General features: G+C 38.3%; 1 protein-coding gene across 1 annotated transcript in view; it reads left to right on the top strand.

The window, feature by feature from the left end:
* SYNPO2 (synaptopodin 2) overlaps window positions 1-17,853 on the top strand; it is a 90,870-nt gene extending 73,017 nt beyond the window's left edge. The window contains exon 5 of the mRNA XM_086746380.1: window positions 13,691-17,853. Coding sequence (XP_086602506.1) covers window positions 13,691-14,254 — 564 coding nt within the window. The 3' untranslated portion in view covers window positions 14,255-17,853. The remainder of the gene's footprint in view (window positions 1-13,690) is intronic.
* Window positions 17,854-18,242: the final 389 nt, after the last annotated feature.

The following is an 18,242-nucleotide window of genomic DNA, read 5'->3' as shown; positions in this document are numbered from 1 at the left end:
ACAGTAAGCAATATTCCTGGTATGTCAAGTTATAGAGAAAGCTTTCTTTCTGCTCCCCTTCCCAACTATGTTCTAACGACCTAGGGATTTGAGGACTTGTTTGTTTTGTTTTTTTTTTTTTTAAGGAAGTGCCTTATTAAATGATATTAACAGTAATATGTATTACTAACATAGCGTAAAGGAGATCCAGTGTTAGACTCTGACTGATCACTAGTATAATACAACTGGATAGACCTTTGGCCAGCACAGAGCCCCACTGAATTCAGTCAGAATCTGTCCTGGCTCAAAGGTCCTTCCACAGGAATCTGGTTGATTGGCCAGGGGCTTAGTTTGTAAGCTACGTGGATCAGCTGTGATCCAAAATCATGAATTGCCTCTGTGATTTCACAGAGAACGTCCTATAAGAGATGCTGGAGTGTTCTGAAGACTAAAAGAGGTGGAAAGACAGCTGGAAAAATTGTTAAAGATTTCCCATTTTGGGGAAATTTGACATCCCAAGTGCAGACATATTTTTAGCCAAAGTTTGCCTTGAATCCAGCAAGCAAGATAGAAGCCAGTAAATCAAAATTACTGAACAGTCAGAGAGGTGAGCTGGGTTTTTTAGCTGCAGTGTAATGCAATAGTTTCTTGTGAAAGCACAGTGACTGAGAACAGAAGGGATACAAGAGTTCTGATTCTTGCAGCCAGAGTAGTCGCACTTAAGAGTAAATCAGTAAATGACCATGTCTTTCTCTTGGTCTGTCCTACACTTTTTATTATTTTCACCTGGGGTTTTACAGTGCTTCTTGCCACTTGAAATCTTTTTACTCTGGTCTTATACTTTCACCTTTTTCTTGTCATACTGGGGACTAAGTATTGAAATACTGCTACTGTAGAAAATTCTTAAGAGTCTGTGGTCTTGAAACCTACTGTATAATATTGCAGTGAATGCACAGTCTTGCTGAAATAAAGGAGCTATATTTGAATAGGTTAGCATGTTTTTCAGGAAGCAATCCTGTTAATATCAGTGGTGCTAGGTCTGAAACAAGGTGTTGTTTCACACAACTAAGGATATCAAAATCCATTCCAACTGTGAAGCTAAAGATTAAAGCATCACTCTGTGAATAACAGTAGCAGTATCTGTTGATGTATTTGTTTAAACAACCATCCAGCTAGCTGCAGACCAGATTATGGACCTTTTATACCATAAGGGCTTTAGTAGAACTCTCTATCGTGATGAAGAAAACATTATCCAGTATGAACAAAATCTCCTTAGTTTGGTCTCATGATGGTAACTCAAACTGCAATCAAACTTGAGAAGAATGCATTTGGTTGTACATGCAGAAAGCAGACTGGTATCAAAGTCTAATCAAGCCAATAAAAATCACTCCTTTGAATTTTGGACCTACAAAATCCTACTCTTCCCTTTAAATTTTGGATTCAGATACTGACTGCATTAGAAGAAAATGACCAAGTGATCCATCTCCCTCTTAAAATTTGGGAGAATTATGGGAAATTTTGGAAAAAAAAAAATTGAAAAAGTAAGAAAGAATTACACTGCATTTACCTGGAAATAGAAAGTAGCAATATTTTAATCCTTTGGAAACCTCCCTTCTATCTATTTTGCACTGTCAATATCTGTATTTTTCTTCTATCATTAAACTTGTCTCTTTCCTCTCTGCCTGTTTGGTTTCTTTTTTTTTTTCTTTGGTTTGGTTGCTATTTTTTTTTCCTCTTACATGTACAGACTGACAGTATATTTTAGGGGAAATCTCTTTTCTGTGCTATCCTGTTAATATGGAATCTCCTCTGTTCCCTCCCCTTCCTCTTCCCTTTCACTTTCCCTTGCCTCCCTCCTTCCTTCTCCTCTAGTAAAAGAGTTATCTGAAGTTACATATACTATTTCAAGCAGAAGTTTAAGATACTAGTATCTACTTGGAATAAAGATACCCCACCAAAGATAAGTAGTGCTGCTGGAGACATACATAGAATTCCAGTCAGCCTCATCTTGCCTTACATGGTTTGCTCAGTCTCCTCCTGTAAAGCACATCTGTAAATTATAATCACACTTCTGTACTCGTTCACGCTACCATCCCAAGAATATTTCCTTAATGAGGAGATTTTTAGCAGTTTCGTACTTCCACCACAAGTGTTGATGTTGATGCCTGTGGCTACTAACAAGATACAGCAGCTTCCACAGCATGGCACCAGTTCGTACCAGGCTCAGGTCAGTAAATTTTGGAATACTGAGTATCCTGTGCCATTACCAAAATCGAACTTCTAGGTTTATACATGCCTACATGGTGTACCACTTTCCAAGTAAGAAATAATAAGCATTATTATTCTAATTATCAGCAGAACAAGCAAGAGGTAAAGCTGGGATATATTCTCATGCAGAGGAAATCAGCTCTTCAGAAAGACAGAAGTCAAGTTAACGGGAGCTAGAGGAGAGCTGTGGACTGAAAGAGAACATTACAGTTTCCTCTCTAGAACTAACTTCACCTGAAAGACAGAAATGCATAATTCTCATCTTCTAAATAATTTTGCTATTTCTTTCATTTTCAGCACAACCCAAAAGTTCACTTAGGAAGTCAACTACATCATATGCATGCTTACTGCAATAAGCAAAAAGTCAGCTTCTGTGATAGCAATATAAAATATAGCTATTAGCCTGTCTTCTCTTTACTTTGTCCTAAAGAAAAGGAAGGGTATCTATGCTGAAAATTTGCATTTTGATCACATTTAGACGTTTTGCTGCTATTCAAGTATAAGTATTTCACATGGCCTAGAGCAAAGGCAGAAGGATTTTTTTAAGCAGCAATAAGGGTTAAAAGCAGAAGCCCGAGTGACACTAGTCCTCTTACCTCAGCTAAGACCTTTTGAAAATCCCATTCAAAGCCCAACTCTGAATTCAATTTCATATATACACATCATTCTACATGCACAGTGCTTGGATCCAACTTGGCTTCAAGACTCTTTTTATGAATCAGGTAAGTCTGTAATTCTTATTAATATTTCAGAAGATTAGCCTACTTAAAGTAACAGTTTTATCTAAAATGTAATCTCTTGTGAAGCAGACATTTAGAGGAACGTTGAGATGTTCATGGTCATGGGTCCAAATTAAAAGCTAACCATGATGTCCAACACAGCTGAAATGTCAGGAAAATGAACGGTTTGTGTAGAGAGGAGCCATCTGAAATTTCACTTTGAAAGGGCAGTGAGCTTTTGTAAATGTTTTTCTGAAAAAGCTATTTGAAATATTTTAATATAATATGGCAAGGCTATCAAGATGCAATTGTTATGTTTACCAGGTAAGCATATTTAACAGTGAATTTTAGGCCACCCGTAATAACAACACTTCCAGTATGTTCACATGAAAAGAGGAATTTAAGAGTTTTATGTTGTTTTTAGCACATTTAATTATAGCACATATGGGAGGTATTATACTGTACCAATTTGGATCTCCCATTCTAGACAGCCTTTTCATGGAAACAGCTACCTCAACCAAGGGTTTATATACTTTCAGTTTGTGACTCAGTTATAAAGCTCTTGTTATAAAATCAGAATTGAAATGTATTGTTTTGGAGATGAGTAGCTTTTAGACAAAAACTTGAAATTTCTGTTGCACAAATGAAATACAAAATTTAGTTCTTGAACAAAGAACTGCTTAACTTCTCCCTCCTTCTCTAGGGAAGCCACTCTTACCATGTTCCTGTTCAGCAAAAGATAACATGTTATGAAACAAACAGAAAGATATTGCAGTGAATTTTTTCTGTAGGAACATTTAGAGGTTAAACATTACCATCTCTTATCAGTAAGCCTCATTCTTTTGCTTTTTGCTCTCTTATGGAAGAAATAATTTTGCCAGTGTCCTAAGCGTGACAATATCAAGTGACAATAAGTTGCTTGGTTCCAAAAGCACCTGGCCGATGGTGTGGGACTTTACAAGACACACATCTCAAGGCTTGCAGTGGGGAAAGCCTGGTTCTCTCCTACACACACTGACAATTCACTGAGATCAAGCCAACGCCATTTTGAGATCAGCCATCAAAAGGGGGTTTCAGTTAAATTTAGTCTGAAGTCTTCTTGAATTGACCCAAATTTTATATAACTAGTTTTATTTTATTTATTTGATTTTGTATACCTAATTTTATTTTATATAAGACATTCAAGAGTCAGGACACAAAATCAGACTACAGTGACCCCTTTTGCTGTCGCCACAGCAATCATGTGGCAATCAGATTACTTTCTTTTTGGCAGAGTGCTGTTATTATTCATACTAAAGCAAACGTTCAGAATTCACACAAATTTGTATTTGAAGTAAAGAAATACAAGGAGGTCAAGGTATCAGCAGGCTCCAAAAATTAGGAAGTGAGGGGCTGTGTGTGGTTCAGTGGCAGAGCAGCAATTTTGAGAGAAAAAACTACTGGGATTAGAGGGAGCTAAGCACTGGGGAGAAAACTCCAGGAAAAAAGCAGAGCCTGCAGAGGGTAAAATACGTATCAGAAGATCATGAAATACTGAAGGTGCAAGAGAAGAAAACAATCAGCAAGAAGGGTTTAATTACTCTGCACAGAGATGGCTGACTATTTCCAGCCTTTTGTGGAAATTTTCTAGATTATTCTTGGATGACAGAGCGCTCAAATCACTGGGCATGATTTTTTTTCATCTACTATTTACAAAAAGGATACTGTGAAAAAACTGAAATGTAATACCCAGGAAAAAGAAAAAAAGTGAGCTTTAAAAAAAAGCAGGCCCTATCCATAGACACTTGCTCTGAGAGACCACAGATCTACAAACATATTATCCCAGATAGCTCCTATACACCAGAGTTTTCCAAAGTGCTAAGGTGAATGCTGATAAAAGATGATAAGGAATCATAAAGAGAACGTGACACCAGATGATGTGACCTGGGAGGAGCACTGTTTATCAAGTATCCAGGACGACACCTCAACAAAGCACTTACCAGCCTTACCATCATGCTGTGCTGCTCCAGTGGCTCTGTGGGGAATCTTCTGTACGCGATGAGGTGGGGAAAGGCCAGGGAAACGACAGCACTCTTCGCAACTAACAATTTGCAAAATCTTTCTCCTCTCTTTTTCCAGGCTCCTTTTCCAGATTTCGTAGCTTTAAGAAAAAAAAACGATTGGTTCTAAAAAGATCCACTCTTCCAGTCTTGCCTTTTTAACAAAACACGATACAACTTTCTTTGCCTGAAGTCAAACACCCAGGATTCCAGCGATCGCTTTGGCCGTTCAGCATGGCAAAGTGCAAACCTTAATTACACAGCTTGGCATACTGTTATTTTATAATGAGTATACTCAGATTGAAATAGAAATGTTATATGAAGAAGAAACTTGACAAGATCTTCAAAAACCTGTGGATTCAGAAGCTCTGAATTACTCACCGCTGGTAGATTTCTTGGAAAAATGTGTGAGCCTGATAATTTCATAGCACACTTGGTGCCACCATCACAACTTGATACTACGCATGGCAACGACTGTTCTTACTTTATAATCAACATCACCTTTGCATGTGATTACCTAAGGGAGGAAATGGAATCACTCCAGAGCTATGTTTTACAAGTGCTTGTCAGGCTGGTTGCTTACTACAGGAAGCACTTCAGGTTTTTTACCAAATAATTTGAAAAGTAGGAAAAGTCCCGAAGCCCAGTGAAATGCTATGTTGGAAGGATCTCTGCAGAAGCAGACTTGAACTCTTCCTTTACAAGCTAAGACTAACCATGTGACGATATTTCCATGGTTTTAACATTTGCTTCCTTGAGTAAGGCAGGCAAAGACCTTTTCTTCGATTAAACTGTTGAACAGAGGGAGTGTTTCTCTTGATGTTTCCATCTATACCTGAAACAATAGATTTTAACTGATTTAAGTAAAGCACAATAAACAAAAGAAAAGAAGGAACATTACAGAAATAAAACACACTCCCCATCACTGTAACACATGTTGGATCACAAAGGGTGACATGGAGCACAACACTTACTGATTTCAGTATGAGCTTTAACTGATTGCAAAGCAAATAGTTCAGTCACTTTTAATATAAGTACAGGTTTCCATAGAGTAACAACCTATGGACAAATATTTTCAATGTTTTACAGAAACTTTTTGCAAAAACCTCCTTTTTTTTAAAAAGGATAGTGCTTTTTTTTTCCTCTGATCCGTGAGAATGCTACTTCTTATATCCTCACTGTGCAGGCTGTTGTTGGTACACAGCTTTATTACTGCAAACCAAAGCAAAGCACGGGCATCAGGGTACACTCAATTTTCTTCCTAGAGTTTTGGTAATTTTGCCACATCAGGCCTTTAACTTAAAAGTGGAACCCAAGCAGGTGACAAGAAACCTCAAAATCTGCCTGCAGTTTAATTTTCATTAAACTGGTTAAGTAAATAGTTGTAGTTGGGTACAGGTATTTCTGCCAACCCTAGCCATGCTACCTGAATATCTTTTATGAACCAAACCGGCTGTAAGCTTTTTTCAGAAAAAAGTCTCCACATACTTCCTTGCTGCTTGTTTGGCCGATGTCAGAAAGTGCAGAGGTGTGACTAGTGAGAAAGAAAAAATTCATGACGGCATTCCATTAAAAATTCCAAAGATTCCACAAATTGAGAGGCAGCAACATAACTTCTTACGGTGATGTAAATCTGCACCTGCACTGTACGTTGTTGCACAGCTGTGAGTCTTTCAGATGTGCAAAATGATACACTTTTCCCATCCAAAGATTAATTCCAGAGACGTGTTTTGGTAGGGAAACTTGACAGACGTGGTACTGCTACAGGAACAGCACCGAAGCAAGCACTTGACCCTATGTGTATGTAATTACATAAAAACAATGTTAAATACTACTGTTTAGATTGCAAAATGAGGCACTTGGAATTAATGTTAATCCAACCATCCTGGGCATCTGTGTGACAAAACCATCTGCAATCATGACATCATCTGCTATTTTTTTTCTGTAGGACTCCAGTATTGCTCATCTGACAAAAAAGTCTTCATTGTTTTGTTTTGACATTGTTCCACGCTTAGCACCATTCCTCGCTTAATGTACACTCTTCAAAGTGTGCCCTTCATGTAGAATTATTTCCTGAGAGATTTTTTTTGTTAGTATCCAAATCAGTCAGAAGCCATTGTCCATTTTTGCACTATTGCATCCTAGTATGTGATCCTTAAGATTGGTCTGTGAGTGTTAACAGATCACAGGTCTCCAGGCGGAAGCCCAGAAAGGGAATCCTCAGTGGCCAGCTATGAAATCCAACCTTTTAGGATCATAGAATCATAGAATCATAGAATGGTTAGGGTTGGAAGGGACCTTCAAAGGTCATCTAGTCCAACCCCCCTGCAAGGAGCACAATATACTCCCTTGATATATAATCGCTATCATATAGCCTACTGTAACCAACATGTTCATCCACTTGGCTTGAACCACAATAGACAACTGCCACCACGCTGGCAGTAACTGGCAGCAAACACATGTTGACATCCTGCTTGTGAGCATGACACGTTTCCAACGGGGCTTCACAGTCTTTTCTAACAGCAGAGAGAAGGAGGAAGGACAAACTCCATACCTCTGGGGATGAAATTTCTGTTGTATTGTGGATGAAAGTATACAGTAGTGTGCACAGGTTCTTTTTCTCAAATGTACCTTCCTTTCCCCATTTATTAATCTTTTTCTTTTCCTGGTCTCCTCATCGTAGCCTCATTGTGAGCTACACAGGTCACTTTTCCATTCCTTAAGCTTCTCATCCAAGCTCAGGAACCTTGGCTATCAGAGCCTAGTCTCATCCCTCTCCAGGCCAGTGCTGAATACAGACTTTCCTCCTGTATCAAGTATTACCAGCTCCTGGTTTTGCTTTGTCCACTCTCTTCCCTGTTCTTCCCTTGTCTGTTTCTTCTACCCTGTTGGATGTCTGCTTCTTGTCCCCCTGTATCCAGATCAGATGTTCTCCCCTTTGAGGCTGCTTGGGCCAGGTCAGGAGGTGTTGGGCTCTGTTGAGGGGCAGCTGCAGGGCATCTCAGTCCTGATCAGCGAGTGTGCGGCTTCAGGTCCCGACCTGACGGTGGAAAGAGACACGGGCATGCGCCATATGCCCGCATGCACTACTTTTTTGTGAATGAAAAGCCAGCTGTGCAGCAAGCGCAGGAGCTGTGGAACACCCCAGTGACTTCTCCAGTCTAGGGGGGTACACAGAGCCTGCAGTTTAGACAGACAGAGAAAGCACAAGGACAGTCTCCTTGTTCTCCTGTGTGGTGTCCTACACCAGCCTAGACCTGTAACAATGAATAAAATCCTCCTCCCTAACAAAATATTATCACTGCTAGGAGTTCTCAGGAACCAGCTGGAAAAAGCAAGGTGCTACTGCTGAGTCTATATAACGCTCTCAGCCTGAATATGCATAGGCGAGTTTACATGGAAACATGAGAGACTTCAGATACAAAGATTAGTCTCAAACCAGTTTGAAAGCACGTAGTGGTACCATTTTTCAAGGAAAAGGATGCTAGAATTTTTTTTTGTCATTTACATGTATTTTTCTCTACTCTCACTCTTTGAAATGGTTGAACTACTTAAGTTCATTTGGTTGAAAGGCATCTGAAATGGCTGGATCATATGGGATGAATTAAATAAGAAAAAACCCAACAACTAAGACTGAAAATTTCAGTTTGAAAGATTTTATAAGAAAATTAGGAACTAGATAATTTATCTTTTAGTTTGGATATATTCAGCAACAACAATGCCACCACCTTCAAGTATTACAATATAATTAATATTTATTTTCTTTTATTTTAGAAAAAAATAGAATTAACCTTTGTATCAATTAAAACCCCTTTCATTGTTCTTACAAAACAGCAAGGTCAGAAACTAGGACCAACTTTGCACTTGTTTTTCAAATGTTCATTCACAAGGTTTCATCTTCCAAGACCTTCCCCTAAGCTGTAGAATATAAAAGCCCAGAAGGTGGCAGCAAATATTCTTCCTTGCAAGAAGTAAACTATTCCGAAGACAGCTAAGATGCCTATGGCCAAAAAAGTTTCAACCATTTGCTTTTTATGGGTATAACTGTATTGTATTTTGATAATCGCATGCGGATAAAAGAGTAAATGGTAATGGAAAGCACAAAGCACTGGTTTTCTTTCATTTACACAGGTGAAAACTGAGCTAGCTGAATAACCAATACTTGTTTCTTTACCACAGTAATTTTGCAGTAGTGAAGGTCTAATTCTAACATCATACTTTTCTCTTCTGCCATTACTTGACAACCAACAAGGACTTTATTGCTAAAAGCAGAATTTGTCACAAAGCTTACGTAAGATGGTTGACAGTAACTGCTTCATTAGGTTGTATACTAATGATGAAAACAAGATTATTCTCACCTCCTCCATAACGTAAACACTGAGGCAGTATGGCATACTGCACATAACTGATGCATCTGCTATATTTCGGCCATGGTGATGAAAGAAATTTAATATTTTTCTATGAAACAGACATGAAAATTAGAAAAATATTCCCCTGAATCTAAAGGGTTATAACTGTTTCAGGTTGTAGCCAGTTTACAAAACTTAGTAGAATTGTTTCGGGCCAAAACCAATATTTAATTTTTCTAGATTTATTAAAAATAAAATTAATATGAAATTTTGTTTCATTCTCTCTGAGCTTATGGGAATGTAGATGATGACGACAACTGCTATTTCTTTAGGAAGACTGTAATTCAAAATAACTAAAGCTCACTTTAGTCAGATACATTTTCACCTTCTTGGATCTTCTAAGTTTTCCAATCCTCTTCTGCCAACCTTCAGCATCGTTATGACTTTTTCTTCTTTTGGGAAATGTAGGGAATTCGGCCAGCTCCTTCTAACAATAGCATCTTCCTATTGGTCCACTCTTCCCATCAGAAGTCAGACAGCCAGAAACAACATTATAACTGGAAATTAAAAAGTAAGTGGGGCTGTCTCTTAACTTTTTCCCCAAATTTCTTCAGACCCTTATGGAATGGACAAAGTACTTCAGCCTTTCCCCAGTAAATCATCTGGAACACTTGCCCTTGCAGATTTTGTCCTCTCACAATCCAAAAAGATAACTCCCAGTTAAAGACACACACTGTTCAGCCCTTTCTTCATGGAAGGAGAGATTAATCCTTACTTTACCAAATCTAGAGGAAACAGATGTGCAATTTCACATTTTAGAATTTTAAAGTTGAAAACCAGCCTATTATCAGAACTGTATTGAAACACAAGCTACCAAGTGGGAAAGGAGAAGAATTTAACTGGTCCAGGAACATCAAAACAGACCCAGTATGCTGAAGAACTGTCTACGGCCAAGAATCATCCAGCTGATGGTACCAGAGTTTGACAGTCCGATCCCGCAGCAGGAACTTCGGTGCTGTGATATGGCTGTGGGTTGAACAATCATCCAGAAGGACGTGATCATTGATTATCTTCATTGATACAGATCTTACTGAATGTGTTCTCTGTACCTCATGTATCTAGTCTCCAAACAAGACACTTAGCACCTAGCAAAGCTGTCCCCTGGGGCATTCTTTGGACAACCTGCTCTGGTTTTCTGTCAGAATAAAGCCTCTCAGATTTTGGCTATTAAGTCTAGAAATATATATAAATATGCAAGAAAAAAAAAAAGCATAAATTTTTTTTCACAAGGACCAATTCAAAAGATACAATAATATTCTCCACATTATGAGTATTTGAGATTCTGCTGCTTCTAGAACAACCCGTACATGCGGAATTTATGATTTACAAGACATTAGAGGTGCTGTGGATAGATACGAAGTACAAACATTTGTTCACTGAGGTCTTCCAAATTAAGGAGATTTTCAAGCCAGTAGAACACTCTCCCTGAATCTAGTTGTCAAAACTCTGTGCTGGTTCCTGTATACTGTATTGTTTGATTCATACACAGGTTTTTTTCTATGAGGTCATTTCAGCTCTCTTCTGCCAGTTCCCTTTCTTTGCCTTATATGATAACAAAGCTACCCACAGAATAGTTTCCATCATCATAGAATAATACCTTATTTTCCATGAATAATCTTGATTTTCTGTTGAGTCTGATCTAACACCTGTACTAAAAAAATTGTAGAACTCCCTATAATGTGAACATCTAATTTTGTCTACACTATTTCTGTTTTTCCAACTTAGACTTCTACCTTTATAACATAGTAGAATAGCCCATGTTGTTACACAAATAGTGAAATACACTTGATAACTCATCATTCTCTGATTAAACTCTGTCAAAGAAAATTAGCTCTTGCTTTATTATTTGGCCTAACTAATGGTTAGGCCAAAAAGATACTTCTGTAACTTGATCAACTGGAGTTTTTCTCTAAATATGACAGACTAAGCAGTATCTTTATCTAACTGTCTTGAAATGTCAGATATTTTATGCAACACCTCTTTCAACAGTATCATTTCCCTCTGCATCTCTGCAATACTACAAAGTACACACGGGACTTACTTGGAACTTGAATCTCCATTAAATAAAGGGGAAATTTTCTGTCCACTTAGCACAGACAATGTTCTAGGACCCTTCTGAGACAGTTAATACAGGTAGACTAATTAGCCAAACCCATTTGATCAACTTTTTCATCCCTCTGTACATTCCTATCTTCTTAGTTTCACAGTTCAGGTTCTCACATTAATTTCTAGCAGAAACTATATCTCATTTTTCATACCTATTTTGATTTTGCATTTTTAAAAAAAATATTCTTGACAATAATTTAAACAAAATACACTCACCAGGCCTGCTGAATAAGCTCTTTTCTGTGGATTCAGTGAAGAAAGAAACTGCAATACATTAGAGGAAGTATTCTGACTGGCCTGTCTGAGTCTGCCACTCATTAACCCCAAGCACGATTATTACCTGGACTCTTATTTTCCTGGTAAGAAAAAGAAATCTCTCCTGTTAGGTGAAGATACGGAGAAACTTTAATCCATGCTTGACAGTATATAACTTCACAATGGGAAAAACCTTCTATATTTTCTTTTATCCACTTACCTTCCAAATTGAAAATTCTTGCTTTTTATATGCTACCATCTTACAGCACTCAGTTGGGATCTGTCTGTATGTGACAATCTGATCACCCACATTTTAATGTTTGATCATCTCAAGGTTTAAGTGAGGATTCTTAAAAACTGACTGAGCTAAGTAGCCCAAAATGAAGTATTCTTTTCTGAATAGAAGTAGAACCTCATGAAAATTTGCCCTAAGAATGTGGCGGTAGGATTAATAAAATTGGGGAGCTTCCTTTCTGGAACTGCAAACTGGGAATAGCTGATCATAGTTAAGAGGTGGAAGAATAGTCCTGTTATAAATAATTAGTTCTGAAACTCATCAAAACTTTAATCACATAACCTGTGTGTGTCACTCTACACTTTTTAAAAGAGATTTAGACTGAGCACCACCAAACGGACTGAAAATAATGAAATCAGTAGTCTCTTTCTCAGTGTCCATCTCTCATATACAAGGCTGATATTAAAACATAACTTAAAAGCCTGCACAAAGCAGAGATCTTTTAAGTTTCTTAAGTGCATCAAGATCCTGTGACAGAAAAGCCCATAAAACATGGCATTTCTGTATGAATTTTGCTAGATAAGCTATACCTTGTATGATCAGATACCTATAGGCTGGTATCTAGATCATGTTCACAGTATTTTAAGTTTTGGAAGCTAATTAGGGAAAGTAACACAGGCCAATGTTGTTTGAATGAAATTCTAGCAAAGCCTCTAGCGAAAGAGGCTGGAATTTCACACCAGATTGCAGAGTGAAAGGCATTTAAACCTCAGGATATGAATCAGCGGGTGTAAATCAATGAGTTTGGGAATCACTCGGTAAGAACAATGTAATTTACCTGTGTAACACAAAGAACACGTTTGGCTTGGGGAAAATACCGTACCTGTTTCGTAGGCTGCCAAATGACTGTTGCAGCAGAACCTTCTCACAAGCACAGTTTCTGTTTCAAAGTGCTGCATTACTAAGAAGATTAGGATTTGTCAAATATGAATGGATTGCTCTTATAAATGGGTCGGAATGTACTGAAATTTAGAGGGCATTCCCTTTCAAAGAAGCCAGGTTAAGTAGCACCCTGTAAGGGTATTAAGTGACTTATTGCATTAGCATCTTTAAATTTTTGTGTTCATTTTTTGTGCTCTGAAAAGTGAAAACTAGGATAAGTCCAATAATTTTATAGTAAGAAATGCCTTTCTTAAAAGAAGATTGCCAAAGAGATGTTCTCAGACTCCTGTCCTAGACAGCATCTGTTATCAAATAAATTAGGCTGTGCCTGCGTGTTAGAAAGAATCTTGTAAACACACACAGAACTGTCACAACATGACTTCCTCTTTCATTATTAAGAATGGTCTTTCCAGATCAAGGCACATTAGCTAAGTAGCGGAAAAGCTGAACAGTTGCTAACGTAATTGTACCTTTTCTGTAAAAGCCTGTCTTCGGTCTATTTACTTTCCTGAAAAATCCAATTTTCTCTGTCTTTTTTTTCCTGTTTCTTTCTCTGCCTCCTTTTTAATACCTCCTCTCTTTACAATAAATTAAAGTATTAAAAGTACCCATAGACATAAAAAGGAATTGCCAGGATGTCAGTTGCTTTCAGGGTCTGTTGTTCCAGTTCGGAAGCAAAGAGAAGGGCCTTCCTTTCTTGTTGTTTAATAACTGTATTTGGTATTTTTGTTTTCCTAGGAAAGAAGCAGTGGACGCTCATTATCACTTCCTGGGAGACCTTCTTCATTCATTTCTCGAGCCGTGTCTCCTACTTCTCCTCTTCTGTTTCAGCCTGCCCCTGATGACAGCAAACCAGACACAGCAGCCGAGAGGCCTGGCAAGAGACTGACTCCCTGGGAAGCAGCGGCACGATCCCCTCTTGGCCTAGTGGATGAAGCTTTCGGGCCCCAAAATATGCAGGAATCCATCGCTGCTAACGTAGTATCAGCTGCTCGCAGGAAAACACTTCCTGAGCCACCACATGAATGGAAACAAAAAGTTTCTTATGAGCCTCCAGCCCCAAGCAGTAGCGTAGCTTTGTTAGGAGGGAAGCAATCGGGAATTCTGTCACCCCCCAAAAGCTCCCTGTCTGCCCCAAGTGCCACCACGCAGGCTGGCTCGCAGCTGCAGTATGCTTACTGCAGTCAACGGTCCAGAACGGATCCTGATATAATGTCCATGGATTCCAGGTCTGACTATTGCTTGTCAACAGCTGATTCAAACTACAACCCACAGCCAAGGGGATGGAGGCGTCCAACATGAGCAGCTGAAGGGCCTGGCGTATTTTTCCCTTCTTCCAGCTTTACAAGCCTGAGATTTGAGTTGGGGAAGGAAAGTTTCTTGCTGGCCTGACCATCTCTGAACTAAAGAAATGAGGAGGCAAAATTAAATGGAGCCCAGTTTTCACATGACTGCAGGGCTAGCAGCCTCTAGAATAGACTCAGTTTTACACCTAACCTAAGATTGTTGAGTTTGTCAAAACGCAAAAATACACATTTCTTGGGGTGAAGGGTGGGACGAAAGCGGGGCAACCAATGTTGATACAAAAAACTAGAAAGGATGTAGGTGGAGACAGTACAAGTGCTTGCAGTTAAGTTAATGTGAAAAAGAAAAGAGGAAAATAAGGGCATTTTAAAGGCAAGAAGGATTTTACAGGCTCTTGTAGGTTTTCTGGGTGTGTTTGACATCTGAGTTCCAAGGTACTAGACAGAACCAGACTTGGGAAAGTTCCAGTGGACGTGGAATACTTGGAAACACTGGCTTATTTCCCATATGTTTCCTTTACGCTTTTTTAAAAAGAGCTGACAAAGTAAATGAATGAATATTTTTACTGTGGCAACAGTTACAATACAGCTGTGGTCATGGTACCTGACTTCCTACAACACGTAGATATAGGCAATCTCATGCAGTTACTCACTTCAGATGGATTTCAAGACGGTTTCCATGAAGTTTTACATATTGTTATTAATCAAATAATCTGAACACAACAGGAAGAAAGGTGTTATTCATAGAGATCAGTGCCATGATACTTGAACAACAAAAAGGATGAGGAAAGGATTTAGAATGTATTTAAACTGGATTGCAAGTTAATTTTGTAATAAACTATCATGTCAGAGGCTGAACAGCCTTTATTTCTCTGTGAAATGCTCTACTTGCTGAACATTTCCTGCTACAGTGTCTGGTAATCTGAGTGGCTGGGCAGTTTTTCGTAGTATCTAGGTAGCTCAACGTTTAGAAAGCTTTTGATTTGTATTCTCAGTTTGGAAGACACAGATAAGTCGTTTGTCAAGAACTACACCCGTTCTACATAGAAATTGGTAGGTGAAAGAGGGTTTATGACATGTGTTACACGGTGTGAGTCTAGTACGAGTAGCAAATATTTGGACAGTTGGTTACAATTAAATTATCTTGATGGATCTGACGAGATGGTAATTAATTTTTGCTGGTGATACATATCTTGCATTTACAGCTTATTTAAACAATAGAAATATGTGGCTAAAAAATATATGTATTCCAAGCTTATTGGGTAGTTTAGATGTTAAAGCATTAAATGAATACCCCGAGTTCTACAAAGTGCTCTGCATCCTCCTCATTTCGTGGGGAATTCTTCAAGGATCTGTCAAGCACAGGCAACTCAAATGACTGCAGAAGCGTGGTTAACTATCCTTAGTTTCAACACGGTTGTTCAGCTGTGAGTAAAGTGATTATATTAGAAAGGACTAAAATATATACACAGTAAGTAAGAGTCTATGACAAATATTCCCTTCTGCGAAGAATTTGCCATTATAGCAACTCTAAAATACGATATAAAGGAAAGAGGAAAATTAAACCATGCTTGGTTGAGCTGGAAAGTCCCATAAGAGCAAATAATTACATGAAAAATACACCCCTAATGAGTTTAAGTTGGCAGTAATTCTCTAGTCAAACAGAAGTCTCCCTGAAATCAAGGGATCCTTTTGACTAAGCAGGAAATTAAGACATGGGAGTTGTAAACCTTTAAACTGGGATCAGATCGCTATATTACCTTACAGATTTATTTCACAAATTCTGTATTTGCAAACAAAAGATTAGTTAGAAAAATTACATGAACAAGGGGTGCCATGGTATGTCTGAAAATGAGCTTTGCACCTCAGAGTCACACGCTCACACAGTCAGAGTAAATTTTCCTGCCACACAGGCAAAACTACATTTCTATCTGCACAGTCCCATAATGTCCCCTTTTATTACAACTGGGAATATTCCCACTGAAACCAGTGGGACTGTGGTAGTCCTGTTAACCTTAAGGCCTTGTCTTCCTGCAGTGCAGGCTTATCTCCCTGGAAGTACATACATGTCAAGTTTTCACTTAGTGTCAGTGAAATCATAATTCAAAGTAAAATTAAGTGAAATTTATAATTCAAAGGCCTTAACTATTCAATAAGTACCAGTGCATGTGTATTTCACAGAAGGCCTACATGCTGAAAATTAAATAATGCTTACGTATTTTGCTGAAGTGTGGTTCATATTACCACACTAAAATGATTCCCTGTATCCAAGTCAGCTTCAGGTTTCTGTTTTGAACTGTATCCTTCACATCATTCAACTAGTGTTTTTAATTTTTGATATTATAAAAAAGATTATGATACAAAGTGTTATTAAAAAAGATTTAATGCTGTGACCATACAGTAATACAGAAAAACCTACGCTAGGATCAAGCTCTACCACCCCCCACGCCCAAATATGCAACAAATATGTAAGAATGGCAGAATCAGAGAGTTTCAGACAGAATCACTGACTTTCTCTCAATGACCCAAGAAAAACAAAGTGTAGCCTTAGAATTTTCTTCTATTCACAAGAAGGAATTAATCATTAAGTACTTCTGTGAACAGGAGAATTACTGACGTTGAGTTTCACGTGGCTTCGTATCTTATTTTAAATTAACTTGGGTGTTAAACAAAATCTACTACAGATTTCTTTATTTTCCTCCTGCTGAGGATTTACTAGCTCTCTTTCCCACATGGATTCTCTCATATCTACTAAGGAACGAGTTCACACTGCAGCATTTCCCTCAATAGCAGCACTGCTAAGTGTATCCATCCTCTGCCCAGCCGCCTATTTTTACAGTCTGTGGGCAATAGATTGTCTTTGAGATCTCCACTGCCAGATAGAAATGAAACAAATAAACATTTTCAGGTATTGATGGGAGGACAGACATACACACAGGCATGCAGACAGATCACATCACCTCATTGACAACAGAAACCAGGCTAAAACCAGACTGAGACAATGTGCTGGTGTCGATGGAAGCAGCAGCCCCAGACTACTGAATGAAATGTTAACGCATACAGAGCTTTACGAGCAACCACACATTTTTCACTTTGTGTCCTCCACCCCGTTCCTCCACTAGCAAAGCATCTTTCTGTCAAATAGCTGTGACCGTTGTGCGTGAGTTCTGAATATATTAATGCAAGTAGTTCTTACGTTTGTTTTTGAATGCACAGATCTGCTCAGTAAATGTGAGGAAAAAAATTCTCTCGATATTTTAAATCCATTGTTTTTGTGTTCACCCTCAGAGGTGTCTCTGTTAATATGCAGAGTATCTGAATACACAATGTAACTGAAAATTTAGTTTCTTTAGTGCTGTTAGATGATGATGCTCACAACTCTTGTTCATAATTTGTTGTCATTTTGGTTTGCTTTAACACAGTATCTATTCACATTGCATTTCTGCCTAGCAGCAAAGACTGTATTATCTTTACAAAAAGCTTTTCACTTCCAAAGACATTTTGTTCACTGCAAAGGACACTTTATTGGAGAGTGCATGCCAGAGATGTAAATTGTATCATTTAATAAAGTGATTTGACCAATCGGATGAGAAACACAATTTTATCTTCCCTAAATTCCTGTCTGTTGTTTAAATAATCTGAACCCAAGTAAAGTGTAATCTCTTTTTTCCTGCACCATTTTTAGATTCACTGACTTTGCCTGTCGGTGACCTCGTGCTGAGACGGGGTTCTAGAGGCTTAAATCAACATCAGGTCAAATGGCAACCTGTCAAATTCAGTGGAATTTCATTTTCCTACTGACTAAGCGGAGGCAGGAAACGCAGTGAAGCACAGTCTACCCAGGTAAAATAATATGGTCAGAGCACTTTTTATTTGAACATTTTCACCCCCACCATAAAAACTTGCAGCTAACATCTACTTACTATAATTACTAGTATATCTTACATACCTCTAAACCTCTGTTTAGTTCCTGTAGGTTGGTTCAT

This window comes from Chlamydotis macqueenii, chromosome 4 (genome assembly GCF_036417535.1).
Source record: "Chlamydotis macqueenii isolate bChlMac1 chromosome 4, bChlMac1.mat, whole genome shotgun sequence".
Lineage (NCBI taxonomy): Eukaryota > Metazoa > Chordata > Aves > Otidiformes > Otididae > Chlamydotis > Chlamydotis macqueenii.
Note: the sequence above shows the minus strand (reverse complement) of the source record. Positions and strands in the feature narration are given on the sequence as shown.